This window comes from Rosa chinensis, chromosome 6 (genome assembly GCF_002994745.2).
Source record: "Rosa chinensis cultivar Old Blush chromosome 6, RchiOBHm-V2, whole genome shotgun sequence".
NCBI classification, from domain to species: domain Eukaryota; kingdom Viridiplantae; phylum Streptophyta; class Magnoliopsida; order Rosales; family Rosaceae; genus Rosa; species Rosa chinensis.
The window spans coordinates 21,816,008-21,836,394 of NC_037093.1; the positions used below are offsets into that span (position 1 = coordinate 21,816,008).

Sequence of the window (20,387 nt, forward strand, 5' to 3'; positions counted from 1 at the left end):
GAGCTTTGGTTCTCCATCCAGACTTCACTTCAAGTCGAATCCTTTGGGGAGCATGACCAGAATCTTCAAGCGACTCTAATAAGCCAAGTGGCCGGAGATGGAAAATATCAGCGTTGACCTTAAATTGGATTTTGGTTCTAGCTTGCGGTGCTTTGCCCTGTAGACGCTAAGAGGGGAAAAGATGCTACTATGAGTAGCTAGAGGAAGAAAAGGCGAAGCCAACGTAGGTGGTAGCTCATCCAAAGGTGGCTGGACGGCTAAGGTATCGCCGGTTAAAGGGATCGGCGATTTTCGATTGAGAGAGAGAAAACGAGGTTCAATTTCCAAATTTGGAAATGTGGCCTTGTCTGCAATTTCTGAAAACTTTAGTCCTTTTATCAAAAATAAAAAAATTTCTGGAATGTAATAACTTCTTCATACGAACTCTGATTTTTGCATTCTGCATATGCACGAACTCGTATCGATGCGCTCTATAACATTTGTGAAGGAAGTTTCTGCAGAATCTTAATGTATAAGAAGTCAACCCTTGAATCGGAGCATTCTGAGCGAATAATTGTCTGAAACACTTCCGCTCCACCCTTGAACCACGAAATCGTGCTAACGAACACTTTATTAATTCCAAGAAACTATCAGAAATTAATAACGAATTTCCAGGGTATTACAAAAATCGAACTCTATAGAGCTATTCGAGCCAACGGATTCCATGCAAAAATGCATGTAGAGAAAGGAAAAGTGTTCCTTTGCATTTCCTCTAACGATTGCAAATAAAGGTGCATCTTAGAGAAACTTATATGTTTCTCTAGTGGACTTTATGTAACCACTATTCGAGCTATTAAACCCAATAAAGTTATGAGAGAATATCTATTAGATTTAGACACATATTGGCTTTATCATGACATCATAGGTCATCCTAGTTATGATATGATGATCTACTAAAGACTTCACATGGACATCCATTCCTTCAAGCGAAACGAAGCAAGAATCAAGAGTTGATTCTTGGACTAAGTGTGACCGCCGCCGCCACTGCCTCTGGTGCAACCGCCGTCTACCGCCAACCTAGGGCAGCCCCAGTCCACTCTAATGACGCCATGGTAGGTGTCTCCCATGGCCATGATGCCATGGACGGTGATGTAATCACCAATTTTGCTTCTGATAGTGTTTCAGACGCTCAAGCCCAACCAAAATTCTCATTGGTTGCTTCTAAGGCCTCTCACTCGTTCTACAAAGCCTGTTCCTTATGGAAATTAGGACAGAGATCTTCCTATGCAAAAGACACAAAAATACTCATTCTGTTCTTACATCGAATCCAATGGGATTCTGTGGACTGATTCAACCAACTTGCGGACGTTTAAATATTTCATGATGTTGGTTGACACGTAAACACGCTGGTCACATTTGTACCATTGTCCACTTGTAATGCTACTTACGCTACACTCCTAACACATATCATATGACAATGGGCTCACTCCCCGCATCATCCCATTCAGTAAATTAAACTTGACAATGCTAGAGAGTTTACATCGAAGACTTTCGATGATTATTGCATGTCACTAGGACTGATGTTGAACATCATATTCCCATGTACACATCCAAATGATCTCACGGAAATGACTACGATGGTAGCCTAGACTTTGGTAATGCGCACCAATCTCCCCATATCTGCTTGGGTGATGCAATATCACATGCAGCTATGCTTATTCGTCTACGACCTACAGCCACTCAATCTATCTCTGTGGTATAGCTAGTAACTGGGTACAAGTATCTCGTACTCACGCATATTTGAGTATGCCATTCATGTGTCTATTGTGCCGCCACAATGCACTACAATGGGTCCTCACAGACGAAAGCGCAAATACATTGGATATGAGACTCCAACAATCATTCGCCACTTAATGCCCTTGCTAGACAATCTCTCTACTGCTAAATTTGCGAAATGTCACTTTGATGAGACAGTCTTCCAGTCGTTAGGGGGAGATAAGAATACGGATGTTCAGCAAGAACGACAGGATTTGTCGTGGTCCGTCCCTACTATGTCTCATCTTGATTCCTTCTAAAGTGACGAGATCACACATGTCTGCTGCAAACATGCCTGCAAGGATGGATGTCCCTATGAGGGGACATAGTGCCACCCTACATGGAGGTAGGCATGGCACCAACGCCATAGCGAGTGACACTCTAGTGTTTCAGGCTATGGTCCCAGCTAGGATGCGTGGGAGGCAAGTGAGTTTGAATGATACTTTGGCACAACTCGATCCTTTGATAATTGACACTCAAAATCTGTCTCATGAGAATATTCTAGATTATGGTTATCGTTGGGCGATGCCTCAATGTTAGAATCTATTTCTGAAAATATAGAGCTCTCTAAAAATACACTAGTGTACATGAGATGTGGGATAGAAACTCCATCATGATTGATGATGTATTTGCGTATTTCGTTGTGCATGAGTTTGTTGAGTCTGGTGATATCGAATCACACTCCATTCATGAATGAATGTGAACGTAGAGAAAATTGGCCTGCATGGAAAGATGCGATCAAAGTTAAGTTGGATTCTCTAACGAAGAGGAAGGTTTTTTGAGCCAGTGATACCAACACCTCCTAACATAAAACATATTGAGTAATAGTCTTCGTTAGAAAGCGTAATGAGAAAAATAGATGGTAATCTCGCTTTATGGCCCAAGACTTCTCACAAAACGCCCTGAAATCGACTACGATGAGACATGTTCTCTCGTAATGGATATCATTGCACTCCACTACCCTGTCAGTTTGGTAGTTTCCGAATAACTGAACATGCAGCCTATGAATATGGTCACTACATATGTTCATGGGGATCTGGATACGGAATATACATGAAGGTTCCTGGTGAGCTTCATTTACCCAAGTCAAGTGGCTATAGATCACGGAGCAAATCTGCAATGAGGTTGAAACGCTCACTAAGTGACTACTTGATTGGGAAGGGATATGTAAATGCCCGCGTGTTTCTATGACTAGTAGTGGATTCTATCTCGGTTCATGTTGGCGACATGAGCTTCATTAGAAGCCCTTAAAGAGATAAGAGAAATCGCTGAACACTTGAAATCCGAGTTTGAGATGAAAGATCTTAGGAAAACACAATTTATCTCGGTTTGGAACTTGAGTACTGTGTTAATGGATGCTTAGGCATTTTGACAAGGTTAAGTCTTCAAGCACGCTCATGATCGTCCATAGTCTTGATCCTCAAAACGATATTCTTCATTCGAAGGATGATGACGAAGATGTGCTAGAGGCAGAAGTGCCCTACTTAAGTAAAATAAGTGCATTATTGTACTTAGCTTAATGCATAAGATTGGACATCTCATTTACAGTGAACTTGTTAGCTAGGTATAGCTTTGCGCCAATGCGACGCCATTGGAGTGGTGTAAAAGGTATATTTCGATACTTGAGATGTACGATTGATATAGGCTTATTCTATCCCTATAGAGAGATGATGGATTCGGACCCATCATATACCAGGAACGCCGCCAACACTGGTTTACGTCCCTTAACCCCATCCAAAAACGACATTAGTGTTTTGAAAGGTTTTTCTGATGCTGGGTATCTCTCTGATCCACACAAATGTCATTCTCAAACTGGTTATGTGTTCATCTTAAGTAAGTCCGCGATATCTTGGAGGTCTACAAAACAGACCCTAGTCACTATATCTTCGAACCATACAAAGATTATTACTCTTTACGAAGCGGTTCATGAATGTATGTGGATTTTTGGATCCATAGTTACGTATGTTCAAAGCAATTATGTTTTGAAGTCTACCACAGATGAGCCTACGAGTGTTTATGAGGATAACACTACTTGCATTGAACAAATGAAGCAAGGCTACATCAAAGGTGACAACACCAAGCATCATCAGTAACAACAGACTCTCCTTAAGATCAAAGTGAACTAGGTTTGATATGAGGATAGTGTGACAAACTTGTTCACTAAGTCATTGCCTAAATCCATTTTCGAGAAACATGTTGGTAGCATCGTTTGTGGAAGTTATCCGAACTACCATGACCGCGTAGTCATCAAGGGGAGATGTAGACATCATGGGGGAGATGTCTACATGCTTGGTCCCGAAATGTGAAGGTGTGTTGTACTCTTTTTCTCCTTCGACCGAGGTTATTTTTGTCCCACTGGGTTTTTGTTACTCGGCAAGGTTTTTGACGAGGTAACGAGAGGAGCACCACGTTTGGGCGACTCAAGGGAGAGTGTTTAAGGACATTTAGTTTATGTGTCTGGCCTAAACTCTGATTACTTGTCTGAGTTATAATAGGGTTAGTTTTACCGATATCTATGGAGATATTTCAATCATTGTATGATTTAGTTACCTTGTAAGACGCAGATTCTTTGCTTGTAATCCTCTATATAAAGAGACCCTTATTATCAATGAAAGCACAATTCATTCTCCCAAATTCTCTCTGTTATTCTCTGCATCCCTTTTTCCTAAAACATGCACACACACACACACACACATATTAAAAAAATATAGTTGAAAACATGAAAATAATTGTTCAACTGGACTATCATACAATACAGAATAGTCATATTCAGTTGTTGAAGCTTTAACATCTCTATCTGGTGGAAGCTTGTAGATCTCTTTTAGGACAAGATTGGAGTTATGGAGTCTATCTATCGTGAGAAAAACTATGTGCTTTCTTTCTGGATTCACCCCCTTTTTTATTTTTTATTTATATATTTTTTTGCAAGAAGATTTGCCCTCTCTTTAAACTTGGGTCTATTGCTGCTAAACGATCCTCCTCCTTGCTGTGAATTGGTGCTGATCGATGACATAGATTTTTTATTTTTTTATTTTTTTATCATTAATAAGTAAACAACAAGTCTTTCATGAGTCGAACTCACAACCTCTCACTTACAAATAGGAGAAATGGTATTGCGTGATGACATAGTTTTTTTTGTTTTTTTTTATCAGGTAAATAACATTTCGTGAGTCGAACTCACAACCTCCCACTTACGAAGGGGAGACTACGTCACTAGACCAAATGGTACTGGGCGCGCGATGACATAGTTGGGGTAATGTTTTTATGAAATATTCCCCTTTTTTTTAAAAAAAAAAAAATCTCGTATAGTCGATTTAAATGGGCCGCACATTATTAGATACAATCATACAAGAAAGTCCAATTAGATACAATAAAATATGGGTTCTTGACCCAAAACACCAAAATGAGCCTAAATTATCTCACTAACCCCAGCAATACATTTTTATTTCCACTAACCCAATTTAAAATAAAATGACTATTTTACCCTTAACCTAATTAATAATCTACATTATTGTCCTCTCTTTCTCATTCCTCCGGTGCAGATCTTCTCTCTCTGTCTCTCTCTCCTCCTCCAAAATCCGGTTCGAGACTCTGACTTCCAGCATCAGAATTCGAAGTGGGTTCGTTTGAAGCCATGAAGAAAAGCCTCTAGGTGGGGAGATAATAAACTGACACTAGGTATGACACAGAGTTTTGTGCAACTTAATCTGATGGCTTTGTTTTGGAAGTAGTACTATCACTATATAAATACACACACACACACAGAGGGCCCTTCTAGTGAGGGATCATTTTTTTAGGGTTTTTTTAGGGATAAGGCATTAGACCAACTTTTCGATCATATTTTAGCATCATAACCGTTCAGTTTTTAGTTTTTAATGTGTATATCACTTATGCAAATTTTCAGCTAAATTGATTATCGTTAAGGCATTCAAAACGGCGACTTAAGATTATAAGTATGAACGGTTCAAGTTTGACAGATTTGGTACGTTCATTGATTTATTCTAGTTTGATACCTTAACGATCACCGATTTGACTAAAATTTGCAGAAATGATTTACACATTAGGACTTAAAAACTGAACGGTTGAGATGCCAAAATTTGATCGAAATGTTGGTCTAATGCCCTATCTCTATAAAAGACCCAAAAAAGGGATCCCTTAGTGGAAGGGCCCTCATATATATATATATATATATATATATATATATATATATATATATATACGGCCCCGTTCACATGGTCACCTACTGACCAAATATCATTTGGTCAGTCACCGTTCGATTGAGATCAGACGGTTGACAGCTCTCATCTCAGATTTCATCACTTAGCTGTCAACCGTCCGATGTCAATCGAACGGTGACTGACCAAATAATATTTGGTCAGTAGGTGACCAGGTGATCATGACTGTATATATATATGGCTCTCTGTGCATTGCGTGTATATACATATATATAATTTCGTGCAACTTAATATGATGGCTTTGTTTTGGAAGTAGTACTATCACTACTGCATATATATATATATATATATATATATATATGATTCTCAGTTCATTGCGTGTATATATATAATATCTGGCTTCATGTTTTTCATGCCCAATTTGAGCTTGAAATAGAAAAATGATGTACTAAATAAACTTTTATTGGGGGGCAATAAACCTAATAAAGATTTATTGGCCCCCAATAAACCTTTATTACCCCCAAACAAAGGTTTTGGATTGATATAATCTCCTCATCTTCTTCCTCAATCAAAATTTTATTTGTCTAATTTTAGGGAAATTAGTTTCTATTCCGGAGACCCAAAGGTTAATTGGAGGCAATAAATGTCTATTGCGGTAAAGGTCTATTGGGGGGGGGGGGGGGGGGGGGGGAAGGGAATAAACCTCTTTGGGGACCTCTGACAAGGTCTCATAAACTTTTATTGTCTACTGGAGGGCAATAAATATTTATTGGGGGATAATAAATGTTTTTTAGGGGGGCAATAAACCTCTATGGTGACCTATAAGATCTTTGACGACCTCTTTGGGGATCTCCGGCGAGGTTTTTAGAGAAGTCCTACGGTCGGCGACCGATGACCATATTCCGGCGACCTGTGAACGGATTCCGGCGACCGATGACCAAATTCTGACGATCGGTAACCAGACTCCAGCAGCCGGTGACCAGATTCCTACAAGTCTCCTATAACTTATCTATCCTCCACTCTCTCTCTCTATGTAACAAAGAGATGAGGGCAAAATAGCCTTAAAAATAAACAAAAAGGAAAATAAAATTAATTGGGTATTAGGGAATACCTTATTAGAGACTTTATGGATAAGTTGGGAAAAAAAATAAATGGGTGGTATAAGGGGGAAAAAAATTCCTAGAATTAGGATAAATGGTCAAAAACCTAAAAATAACAAAGGTTTGAAAATGTGAGTATTTGGCACGATAAGGGCAACTCCAACCATGAAGTCTCATTTGGGGGTGCTATTCTTCTTTTAGCACCTTCTTGCACTATTTATATAGCACTCAATTCTCATCGCCAACCAATTAGGTGCTATATAGGGGGTGCTACTTTCACTATTCTTGATTAAAATATAGTATGAATATAAAGTTTATCAATATTATATTAAAAACATTTTAATCAATTTAATTAAAAATGTGTGGCCCCGAGTTACTGTTTATGGTCTTGACTCTAGAAAAGTCAAAATTTTCAGACTTGGTTTGAGACCAAATCCTATATTGTTGAGACCAACTGGATTGGATTGTTGGAGAGCCTAAGTCTCATCTTGGTTTCAAATATGGGATAGAACCCCCATTAGAATTGCCCTAAGGGGCATGCGGCATACTAGAAGTGACCGGAAGGAGCTTTATTTTTCAATCGGCAATTACGGATCACAGATCTGCTATTCCGTTATAACATTGGTAATTTGTTACGCACATTACATTTCATTATCCTATTTTCTTACCTCCCTTTGATCCCATCATCTTCATTCTCTAAATTTCACTACCATTGAGACGTACGTTGCTGGATTCAATGTTGTAATCTCTTGGGTTTCTTTTCATTTTTTTTGCTTATGATTGAATAGAGAGAAAAAGAACCAAAGCCTCAATGTGTATAGATTGTTCGAATATGAATTGAATTCATTGTATTTGTGTGTCTGATTAGGTTGTGATGATCTGACAAATATGGTGAGGGATAGTGCCTTTTATGCTATATTGGATATCAATGTTGACGCCTCTGATATTCAGATAAAAAAGGCTTATTATCAGAAGGTAATCAAAGCTTTCACTCTCACGTACAGTCTCTTCTTCAGTGTCTTACTCTTTATTTCGGAAGAAATTCCCACATAAAGCTTGCTTAAATCGAGTCTCGAGCGGTATTGTATATCAGCGCGCATTGTGCTCTGTTATATGTTTTTCTTTATTTCCTTGCCATTAAAAGTTGGAAAATTTCTTTTAGTTGAATTGTTATAGCAAGAAGAACCATTTTGAGAATGGTGTGCTAAGTTACTGAAAGGTTTCTATTTATATCTCTTACTAGGCAACAGAAGTTCACCCTGATAAAAATCATGGAGATCCAAAGGCTGCCGAAGATTTCATAGTACGCTAATTACGTCTCTCTCTCTCTCTCTCTCTCTCTCTCGTTTTTAATCCTCCTTTTTGTTCTGTTTCTTAGTATTAGCCTTCATATTCCACTTCCCTATCACATTATGTAGGGATCTGTTTCTGTGTCACACAAACTAGAGTTGATTAAATTGCTTGTTTGCACCGTAAGTAAGGTTTAAAAGATCGTCTGTAGAAATATCAGTACTCAAATGTAATGATTTATCGATAAGAATTTATCAAAAGATATCTCGATATCTTGGAAATATCAATTGGTACCTTACGAAAGACAATTTGTGCATACGTTAAAGATAAACTCAACAATGGGGTCCCTAGTCCCTACTCATGATAAGTTGATGTACAACCAAAAAGAGTTCCTATGACAGCCAAAAGTAGATGTGTGTCCAGAAAACGTAAAATCACTTGAACCATGCTTAAGAGCGATATCTATAGTTTGAAATTATAGTACTGAACATGATAGTTATTAGGTTGCACTTTTTAGCTCCCTACTAGTTCTCTTTGAATGAGATATGGACCGAGTGTCGGCCAATAACTCAATATTATGGAAAGGACAAAGTTATCAATCACAGTTTTTCTTTTTCTTGATTGACATCCAAATGCAATTAGCTTGATCTATTAAATATAAGTTAATCATGACTGTTTTGGCCTTGATTTGGAGGAATTAGGAAGTTAAAGAATTGCTCAGGGTTAGGTTTTCATCAATACCTTTGTTTTCAATTTCGCCAAATTTCTGTAAAAACTCAACAAGATATGTAATCTTGCTCTGATATATCCAAGATATTGGAAATATTGGCCTGATATCGATATCAGGGATACAGAGAATAAGTTACTTTACTCCTGAATAATTATCAATCAACCCTAAGAAGGATATATTGGCAGATATTTGAAACCTTGGCTTTAAGGATCCAACAAAGGGGCGAAGTGGTGATATCTTTCTGTCCATTACTAACGACATGCCTCGCCTGCTCCCTCCCCATGTTTTTATGGATTCCTTCTTATGTCGACAGATATTTGAAACTGGGGTATTTCCTGGTTTTGCAATCCCATGGCCATGAAAATAGAGCTTGATGTAATAGAGAATAAAGAGCTGACAAATCCGGATAAGATTTCAGATATCCGGGTGCTCTTGCAGGAGGTAACATTGCTCCTACCTAGTTTCCATCAAAGCAAACCTTTGCTTCCACATTCCCTTCACCCCCTTCCCGATGGATCCTGGTCTAAGTAACTAATGATGCATTAATGGGGTTGCAGCCAGGGATTTGCACTCTAGATTTTGCTGTTTCTCCTCTGGTCACTTAGCATATGGTTGACAAAAGTTCAAAACTGGTCCAGTCCTGCAATGCAACACCACTAACTTGAGGTAATAGTGGAATTTGATTCCAAACAACTGAATGGAAGCATCAGCAGGAAGGTTTGCATAGTTAACAGACAGATGTATCCACTAATTCTCATAACTTATGGGAAACTTTCGACAAGGTACTGGTCTTGGATCCACCATCAATCGAACAAAGCTGCTGTCAAGAGGATATGCAGATTTTCACCTCCTAAGCCTACAACTGGAGGAGACTAATCCTTTAGCCTCCTCTTGCTGCTGCTCGCCTTTCTTCAAAGTAGTCTACCACAGTCAGTCTCAGTTCTTTGCTTATAGCTTTTATGTGGTCTGTTAGATAAGTTGTTTTCCTGTAAATAGTGGTGTTCTAATCTCTCTCCTTTTCGATCTAGTTTATTTTCCTGTTCTTGAACAATTCTTCATTTGTGCGTGCCAATGGACATTGGTGATGGTGGCCATAGGTAGATGTACAAGAAGGTTCACTTGAAGTTCGAGGAAAGGCCCTAGAATCTTTCAAGGTGGAGACTGTTGAGATGCACTGAAATGAATGAGAAGCGTGAAAGAAATCAGGAATGTTGCACAGAAGTGAGATCCACTACCAATGCATGTTTTTTTCCCCAAACTTCGCTTAAGTGGCACCCAACTTTGCTCGAGCGCTCTGGGACTTTTGGCCTTTGTTTTTTTTTTTACCTTTGCTTGGTTTCCTAATGTGGTTTTTCCTTCAAGAGATCTTTAGAGCCTATTAGTTTGGCCTCAAAACACCGATTGAAGATCCTAGAAGGAGCCTAGAGGGGGGTGAATAGGCTCACAACCAATTTTTTGTTCAAAACTTTCTCAGGGATTGCAACTGGGTGATCAATCCTGAGTGCTGATATTGAACAAAATATATTGAACAATCAAGCAAACCAACTAAAGCATTAAAGAACACAAATTTTTGTTGACGCAGTAAAACCCTATCAAGGGAAAACATCTGCGTGGCCTTTACACTTGAAAGACCAAAACCAAATCACTAATGAAAAAACAGATTACAAGTTTACAACACTGGGATTGCACCGACGCGGCAATCCTTCTAGACTAACTCACTAGACTGTTGTAATCACTCCTTGCTAATTGTTTACACAAGTGAACAAGTCAGAAATCTCAACTATGACACAAGCTATGAACGCAGCAAGTTCGACTTGGAGATTTCACCTTTGAAGCTTACAATTCCCAACTGAACTCATGGGATACAAGAGATGAATATGCATGAATGGTTTTGTGTTTTTCAAATTGTTTTCAACATGGAACAAGTCATTTTGAAAAACAGAAAACCAAAGAGATAAACTCTTGATAAACAAAGGGACTGAAACACAAAAGTATTTTCAATGTTGAGAATGAACAGAGAACCCATATATATATAGGAGGAAGAGAAAGGACAGTTCACTCAAAGAACCCTTAAACTCAATTGGAGAAGGTAAACACATACCCATAATTTCAGATTGCCCACGTAAACCCATGCTCCTAATTTCAATTGGGAAACCAATTCAAGAACCCAAAACACTCAAGCTCCATAATCAAAACTAACATAGGAAGGGAACCCATGAAAAACCATTGACTTTTTGAAAGAGATGCCATGTATGAGCTTACTTGAGCCATGATGAAGAGGGGTCTTCTTTTGATCTTCAAGTTTGAAGCTTGATCTTGGACAAGATAGCAAGATGAGATGGGATTGGGAACCACGACAACAAGGTAGCAAACTGAGATGAGGTTGCAAGTTGTAATTGAACTAATTCTTCAAACTTGGCCTTTGGCTTTCGAGAGCAAGGCAGCCACACAAATGAGAAGAAGAACCAAGTTGCAATTAAACTATTATGTCAAGATAGGGAAGCTGACAGCAAGGCAGCAAACTGATCTTCAAGTCTTCAAGTGAGTTATTGACAGCAAGACAACCACAACAATTGTATTTAAATAATTATGGGCTTGGGCTTCTAACTCTCAGGTGGAAATGTTTTGTTAATGTGAGGAATGCCAAACATGATATACTAACACCAATTTAACAAGATCTTTGAGAAATTTAATGTTTAGCAATGAGACACTCTTGTGAGAGCTTTTACATCTCAGTGATTTGAGTGCATTAAAAATTCTTTATTGAGTATTTATGGTTATCGAGGAGAACACATAATTTTTAATTTCTTTTGCGAGGAATGAGTCTATTTGTAATCTTCTTTATCTCTCTTAGTTGATCTTGGTCACCACTTAAACATGCAGCTCAATTTGGAGTGAACCATGTAATGTCTCCAGTCGTTTGTAGCTATGCTTAGTCTTTGCTATCTCTTCATTGTTATCTGCGATCTTGCACTAGAAATTTGGCTTTGGCAAAATTCCTAACAGGGTGCACCTTCCCTTCCCATTTGATTTCCTGGTTGATTATGCTTTATAACTAAGAGTCCTGTAAAAGACAAAAAAGAAAAAAACATTAATTTTTGGTTTCAACTCTAATCTCTGTCCGCTTCTCATCCATTTCATGCCACTTGTATTAAGGTTCATGGTAGCCGGTGTTGCTTTTTTCTTCTTTTCTTATGATGTAATCATTTTCAATACCTGTTGGGGCTTACTTTCCTGGTTATTATATGCATATAGGCACTTGGTGAAGCTTATCAGGTCTTAATTGATCCTGAGAAGCGTGGATGGTATAACAAGCATGGAAAGCTATGCATACCACAGTAAGTCTGTACAAAGTTGGGCAATGAATCATCATTTATCGATAGACATATTGTAATGCAGCGTCTGAAATACTAGTTTTTTTCATTTAAATTATACACCACAGAATTTACCCTTGACCATGCTTAATCAATAAATCAAACAATGAAATAGCTTGTTCTGCTTTTGGTATATAAACAATGAAATCATTTTTGTAAGAGAGTATATATGTATGACCCAATGGGCTTATTTAACTGAACTTCCTGTCTCTTTGATAGGGACTTCTGGTTACACAGTTACTGTGTGTACGGGATGGTTTATGGGAGTCAGTGCTTTAAAGATTACATTGGCGAATTTGCTTCGACTACTTTCTTATCATGTCTTGAAATGGAAGAAGAGGCAGAGGATCCTGAAGTCCGAAACAAGAGAGCTTGGGAGAAGACACAGGTTTGTGGAAGTAAAGCCACTTGTGCATCTTACTTCATGCTTAAGTTCTTGATAAGCATGATCTTCTTGATTAGTCAAAAATGGAGGCTTGCTTCATGCTTAAGTTCTTGATAAGCATGGTGTTTTTGATAAGTCAAAGATTGTGACTTACTTCATGCTTAAGTTGTTGATAGGTCAAAGATTGTGACTTACTTCATACTTAAGTTGTTGATAGGTCAAAGATTGTGGCTTACTTTCCAACATATGATAGTTGTAAAGATTGCATTCACAACTCATCTATAGCTAAGTTTCTTAAGCTTTAAGAAGCTAGTTGTAACCTCCTCTATCTAGTATAAATAGAGGTCTTGAGTTATAGAGTTGGAATCCCATGTTGTGGTGAGTGAAAACAAAGAGAGAGAGAGGGAGTGGAGTTTAGAGAGAAAATGGAGATTTCTCCTATATATATACATATATATATTAAGTGTCTTTCCTTTGTTAGTGTGTATTTCCTCCTGTTATAAGAGAGAGGATATTCTCAATTGTTACTCTCCTTATTGCAGAAGAGAAATTGTTGTATCCTTTTGCTATAGTGAAATCCTTCTACAATTTGCCTATCATCTTGTGCTTCACTCATTTTCATAGTTTCTACTTCAGTTGTAATTGGGTGCCGTTCCTAACAGTGGTATCAGAGCCAGGTTTATAGCTGGTTTTCGTGCTAAAGTGAGATCCAGTTAGTGGAAAGGAGGCATCTTCAACAATGGCGACGAAGTACGAAATAGAGAAGTTCAATGGGAACAATTTCTCATTGTGGAAAATGAGGATAAAAGCAGTCTTGAGAAAAGATAGCTGCTTGGCGGCAATTGGAGATAGGCCTGAGGAGATCACTGACGATGGCAAGTGAAACGAGATGGATGGCAATGCGATTGCTAATCTGCATCTAGCACTAGCCGATGAAGTATTGTCAAGTGTGGCGGAGAAGAAGACGACAAAAGAGATATGGGATACACTCACAAAATTGTACGAGGCCAAATCACTACACAACAAAATCTTCTTGAAGAGAAAGCTTTACACCGTACGGATGATGGAGTCGACTACAATGACCGACCACATCAACACACTCAACACCTTGTTCTCACAGCTCACAACAATGGGGCATAACATAGAGACGGGTGAACGTGCTGAAATTCTACTTCAAAGTCTACCTGATTCGTATGATCAACTCATCATCAACTTAACCAACAATCTAGAAATACTAGTCTTCGAAGATATTGCAGCTGCGGTTCTTGAAGAAGAAAGTCGGCGCAAGAGTAAAGAAGATAGATTGGGTGGCTCACAGCAGGCCGAAGCTTTGATGATAATGAGAGGGAGATCAACGGAACGTGGCCCTAGTGGGAGTCACAGTCAGAGTAGACCAAAATCTCGAAGTAAGAAGAATGTCAAGTGTCATCACTGTGGCAAGAAAGGGCACTACAAAAGGGAGTGTTGGCGTCTCAAGAAGAATGAAGAAACCAAAGGAAAAGGTCCTGAGTCATCAAGGGCTCAGGGTTGTGTAGCAAGTACCTCAGATGATGGTGAAGTCTTATACAGCGAGGCAACAACAGTTACTGAAGGGAGGAGAAAGTTTGTTGATATCTGGCTTATAGACTCAGGAGCAACATGGCATATGACTCCCCGAAGAGAATGGTTCCACCAATATGAACCTATCTCAAGAGGAACTGTGTTCATGGGAGATGATTATCCCTATGAGATCGCTGGTATTGGTACCATCAAAGTGAAGATGTATGATGGTACAGTTCGCACCATTCAGGAGGTACGGCACGTGAAAGGCCTGAAGAAAAATCTATTGTCTTGGGGACAATTAGATAATAGCGGATACCAAGTCCATGGTCAACATGGGATCATGAAAATAGTTAAAGGCGCGCTTGTGGTGATCAAAGCGGAAAAGATAGCTGCAAATCTGTACATGCTTAAAGGAGAAACACAACAAGAAGGAGAAGCATCTATAGCGTCAGTAAGATCTTTAGAAGAATCAATGATGGTGTGGCACTGTAAGCTTGGCCACATGTCGGAACGAGGTTTGAAGATTCTTGCTGAACAAAAGCTTCTTCCAAGGCTCAAAAAGGTTTCATTACCCTTTTGTGAGCATTGTGTCACTAGTAAGCAGCACAGATTAAAGTTCAGCAGTTCTAATGCTAGAAGCAAAGCTATCTTAGAACTGATCCATTCCGATGTTTGGCAAGCACTAGTTCTATCCCTAGGAGGTGTAAGATACTTTGTGTCTTTTATTGATGATTACTCCAGGAGATGTTGGGTGTATCCAATCAAAAGGAAGGTGGACGTGTTTCCAGTTTTCAAAGTATTCAAAGTGCATGTGGAGCTTGAATCTGAAAAGAAGATCAAGTGTTTGAGGACGGACAATGGAGGAGAATATACCAGTAATGAATTTGATAACTTTTGTAAACAAGAAGGTATCAAGAGGCAGTTCACAGTGGCATACACTCCACAACAAAATGGAGTAGCAGAGCGGATGAACAGAACCTTGTTAGAACGGACAAGAGCGATGTTGAGGACTGCGGACATGGCCAAGTCATTTTGGGCAGGTTTAGAGAGAAAATGGAGATTTCTCCTAAAACTCAAGTGTGTTTCTTTTGTTAGTGTGTATTTCCTCCTGTTATAAGAGAGAGGGTATTCTCAATTGTTACTCTCCTTATTGCAGAAGAGAAATTGTTGTATCCTTTTGCTATAGTGAAATCCTTCTACAATTTGCCTATCATCTTGTGCTTCACTCATTTTCATAGTTTCTACTTCAGTTGTAATTGGGTGCCCCATACCACAACATTCCTAACAAGGTTTGCTTTTTTGGCTGGTGTATCCTATCAAAATGACTGATTTATCAAACTCCTAATAAACTTCCTTCACCATTGTTTTTATTTTTACTCATGTGTAGAAATTGCTGGAGGAAAGGCATGAAAAGCTCACTAAGATTATGATAGATCGCATTCAACCATATGTTGATGGTCATATAGATGAGTTTGAAAAATTAGTAGATTCAGAAGCCCGGCGCCTATCAACAGCTGGTAAACCTTTTTCTTTTTTCCTTTTTCTTATAGTTTGCAAGTGCGACAGCAAATTTCATATAGTTTGCACTTTGCTTGTTGTAATTTATTGACGCACAATGATTTCTTTCATCAGCCTTTGGAGAGTGTCTTCTACATACACTAGGTATTGCATACATGACAAAAGCTGCAAATGAACTGAAAGGAAAGGAGGAATGCGGGAGAACAAAGTGGATCAAAGTAAATGGTCCCAAAGGATTCGAGATGAGGTCGCAAATACATGCAGCCAAAGGTGCACATTCTACTACGAGGGAGTTCTTTTTCTCCCAAATAACAACTCATAGTAAATTTATTTGGGCCAAATGACTCTCTGACTACCCCTTTAAAAAAAAAAAAAACAACAACAACAACAACAACAAATGACTTTCGGACCACATCGAGAAAAATAGGCTGCAATTATATTAGAGACTAAAATATTGAGTATGTCATAGGGTTGAGTGTGTCATTATGTGTTTCAGAAAGACTAGAATATTGTTTATCATAATTTTAGACAATGTTAGGCGAATCACATTTTCAAAAAACATTTCTATATTTTGGCATCGAACTGGGTTTAGAACCGGATTCTATTACCATATCTCTCGGGACTGGCTGTGTACTTAGGCGATTAGGATTAGGGCCTAAATCCTAGAGACCAAACTCTATGAAATCCAGAAATACTTTCACATATAGTAGTGATCAAGTTACATTTTGAAGTTCTGACAAAAAAAAGAAGGTTACATTTTGAAGTTCTCTTTAACTAGTAATGTCAAGAATACTCGCAGTGGGATAATTCAGTTGCTTGCTGATAGTTCTTAACAAGTGGTCATAGCAATTGGTTTAACAGGTAGACCCCATGTCAGGAGTCATCTGATGTTGTCAGTATTATCGAGAAATGTGGTCTCTCTGGCATATATTACTAATCCTTAATCAAAAAGTTATGTTGTAAGGAAGTCCCAGTAATTAAACTCATGCTCATCATCGGACTTTGCAGAGTCTGAACGTACTGTGGGACGACTAGATCGTACAAACCAATCTCAACATGACAAGGAAGGAGATTTACGGCTACACATTTTTAGTTATCTAAACAACTGGAGGATTGATAATGCATGGAGTACTAATGTAGTCGATATTGATACAATTTCGTCATATATTTGCAAAGCAGTGAGTTCCAGGATTTCCTTTATTTATGGCCCATGAGATGTACCTACTAATTGAACTTTATAATCAAATACAGGAAAATTAGAGGAAACTTTAGATTAATATGAAGCTAGTTATGAGTTACAACCGAAAGATATAGATAAATACATTAGCATCTGGAGAAAAATGATTTGACAGCTATTCTATTCAATTTCAGATACTTAAAGACTCCACTGTATCTAAAGATGTTCTGAGGCTTCGGGCAGAAGCATTGGCTAAGTTGGGAAAAATCTTCAAAGTAAGCTTTCGTTTCAGTTTTTGTTTCTTTGTTTTTCTGTTTGGAGGTGAATTGCGTACTAGTATTAGTGTTCTTGTAGTATATTATACATGACCTAAACTTGTGGGATATATTTGAAAGGATGTGCGAGCTAGGTAGGGATCTACTATAGCTGGAAAGGGTAATTTACATATGCATATGTAATTAGCTTTCCATCTGATGAAGTTGAAATTTTCGTTATTTTCCAGGGTGCGAATCCTCCTTACCGTAGAGAGTACAATATCTGCCTTGAAGATGGACAGCAGAATGAAAATGAGGACTCTGATTACTCAGATTAATTGCTTCATACCACATCAAGTATCTCCATTGTTGAATGTGGGTTATTGACGGTTATCGGTTATCTTTACAGCTTCACAAGATGTCCATCTGCCGAGTGTTATTTTTATTTATAGAAAATTACATATAAATGTCATTTTTTTTTTTTTTGAGAAGCATATAAGTGTCATTTTGAGACTTATATTAGTCACAAGGCCACCTACATTTTTTTTGTACAAATAAGGCCACTTTTGGGCCCAAAATCATCAGCTCTTTTTTATGTTATTCCTATTTTACCCTCACCTCTCTTTCTTTCCCTACCATTTAATTTCCTGCTTCAATTTCAGTTCATCTCGATCTCTCTCTTTCTACCACGATGAAGCTCTCTCTAACTCTAGCAAACTGAGATGAAGATCTCTCTCTCTCTCTAGCTCATAGAGGAAGACGAAGCTTTCTCTCTCTAGCTCGTAGAAGAAGATGAAGCTCTCTCTCTCTCTCTCTCTCTCTCTCTCTCTCTCTCTCTCTCTCTCTCTCTCTCTCTCTCTCTCTCTCGTCGAATCGATCTAAGCATTGTCTCTCTCTACACTCTGTAGTCCGTGAACGGCACACTCATTGAGGTTTGATTCCATATCTTTGCACTCTGTTTAGCTTGAAATTGCGAAGCTCAGCGCCGGCCGGACGATCTCGACCAAGAGAGAAGCCTTGTTGCGGATCGGAGTGAAATGAGACGGCATCGTTTCATCACCTCCTCCTCCTTCTCCCACGTTTTCTCATATCTCAACGCCGATTCAGAGCAGATCTGATCGGACCTTCACCGTCATTCAATCAGTACACGTCGCCGGCCAAAATTCACCACTACAGGTCAAAATTCAGAATTCTCTCTATTATGAGTTGAATTGTGGATTGTTTCTATGTTTTTTGATCTATACGCATTTATTTTTTTGGAATTGACCGAATTGTATCAAATTCCAGAATTTATGAGCTCAGATTGATACTTGTACAACTTGAAATTTAGTCTGTTCTTGTATACAGATAATCTATCTATTATCTTCTATATAATTATTGTTGGTTGCCTACTTGTCTCGTATAGTTGAAACTTTGTTTCATGGCATTGTTAAATTTGAGTTGTGTAGTTAGGAAAGCTTCAAAATAATGAGCGGTTTATTGGTCTGAGTTTGGAATTTTGGAATTTCGGAATTCATCGTGAAGTTCTATTGGTCTCCTTTCTTTAAATCTAGGTTTTTTGAAGTTTGTTATGTTGATTTAGCGTCATTTTGGTTGTGAATAGGAGCTGGAAGACGTTGAGATGAATTGTCGGATATGGGGATCCCGACTTCATGGCTCTTTGCAAGGTTTGTTTTCCTTTCCTGATTTTAGTAGCTTTCTTTGACTGTCATAGTGGCTTTTCAACACAGTAATTGTAGCTTTTCATGCTATGTTAGTATTTTTCAAATTGATGTTAGTAACTTTGGAGTTTCAATTATGGAAATTATTGATGGAAATGTTTCATTTTATTTTGGACAATTAAACTTAAAGTAGATGTGGATTAGGTTATGTGGTTGAGGTATTTCAAGCTGGTCTTGAAGATCATATTTTATATTTGCATTATTTTGTTGAGTTTGGTTAACTTTACATGTCTGATATGATTGGGTTTTGGTTTGGTTGGTGTTGGTGTTGGTTTCATTCTGCCGAGCCACCATCTTTTGTTCCTCCTTGGTATGACATTTGTTAATGATCTGGAAATCCATTATTATAGAATTGTTTTCAATTGCTATAAAAGCACTAGATCATTCATGCTGAGATAGAATTTTTTTTCAATTGCTATAGAATTCTTGTAGTCCCTAAGTTGGGTTTTCATTATAGACATAGTGTATAAATTGTTTTTTTTGTTCTGAAGAATTGATGTTTAAATCTGACAGAGAAAGTTATACACCTAGTTAGGAAAAGTTACTAACTTAATTAAAGAGAGCATATTGACCTAGTTAAAGAAAGCATATGATATAGTTAAAGAAAGCATATTGACCTAGTTAAAGAAAGCTACTGATATAGTTAGAGAAAACACATTCACTATAAAAGCAAATTTAATGGATTCATGCTCTCTGCTACTGGAAAGCTATGCTAGTAGCTTCTCATATCTCTGTCAATAGCTTTTTAAAACTCTAGCAGTACCTTTCCACAATCAGATCAGTAGCTTTGCACATTTTGTTATTGGTTTTGTGTCTTGACTGTGGTTTATTTTTTTTTTTTTGTCAAGTTGATAAAGTAGATGTTTTCTGGCATGCTATCTTCAATTTTGATCACAAAAATCAATCTTGATCATATTTTAGTTGCAATCAATAGCTATGCTACTAGCTTTCTATAACTATTCTAGTTGTGTTGTATAACTGTGATAGTAGCCTTCTATATTTTGGTTTTGACTTTGATTTTTGTTTTTGTTTGCCTAATTGAAGGTGGCTAGAGAAGACATATAAAGTGTGGTTGGTGTAGTGCTGTGGGGCGCCAAAACAAGAAAACATGTACAAACCAAAACTGGCGGTAGCACTTCAACAGTTGAAATAGCTTTTTACAACATTGGCAATAACTTTCTACAATATTGGATAGCATTGGTAGTAGCTTTGTAAAGCAGTGGCAAAGTTTCTTACATTGAAAAATGATAGTAGATTACAACATTGACAGTAGCTTTATACAACTATAGTAATAGCTTTTCACAACAATGGTAGTAACTTTTTACAA

The 20,387-nt window shown here is 38.0% G+C and overlaps 1 protein-coding gene across 2 annotated transcripts; it reads left to right on the forward strand.

The window, feature by feature from the left end:
• The first annotated feature begins 7,535 nt into the window (after positions 1–7,535).
• Positions 7,536–20,177, forward strand: LOC112171045 (chaperone protein dnaJ 10). 2 transcript variants are annotated; one of them, XR_005801451.1, is made up of 12 exons: positions 7,536–7,693; positions 7,938–8,044; positions 8,313–8,372; positions 12,345–12,427; positions 12,683–12,851; positions 15,778–15,907; positions 16,023–16,178; positions 16,917–17,086; positions 17,280–17,360; positions 17,588–17,714; positions 18,943–19,006; positions 20,105–20,177. XR_005801451.1 is itself a non-coding variant. In XM_040508110.1 (10 exons), the coding sequence occupies exons 2-10, from the start codon at positions 7,958–7,960 to the stop codon at positions 17,675–17,677; spliced, it is 1,026 nt and encodes a 341-aa protein (XP_040364044.1). In that variant the 5' UTR covers positions 7,536–7,693; positions 7,938–7,957; the 3' UTR covers positions 17,678–17,937. The 2 variants fall into 2 exon arrangements, 1 of the variants encoding a protein (XP_040364044.1); XM_040508110.1 differs by lacking the exons at positions 18,943–19,006; positions 20,105–20,177 and having other exon boundaries at positions 17,588–17,937.
• Positions 20,178–20,387: the final 210 nt, after the last annotated feature.

What these genes read in the sequence shown, in the direction of transcription:
- LOC112171045 (XM_040508110.1), top strand. Translation starts at nt 7,958, where the DNA reads ATGGTGAGGGATAGTGCCTTTTATGCTATATTGGATATCAATGTTGAC. An exon ending in GGAAAGCTATGCATACCACA is followed by an intron (nt 12,428 to 12,682) that starts GTAAGTCTGTAC and finishes TCTCTTTGATAG; the next exon opens with GGACTTCTGGTTACACAGTT. An exon ending in GCAAATACATGCAGCCAAAG is followed by an intron (nt 16,179 to 16,916) that starts GTGCACATTCTA and finishes CGGACTTTGCAG; the next exon opens with AGTCTGAACGTACTGTGGGA.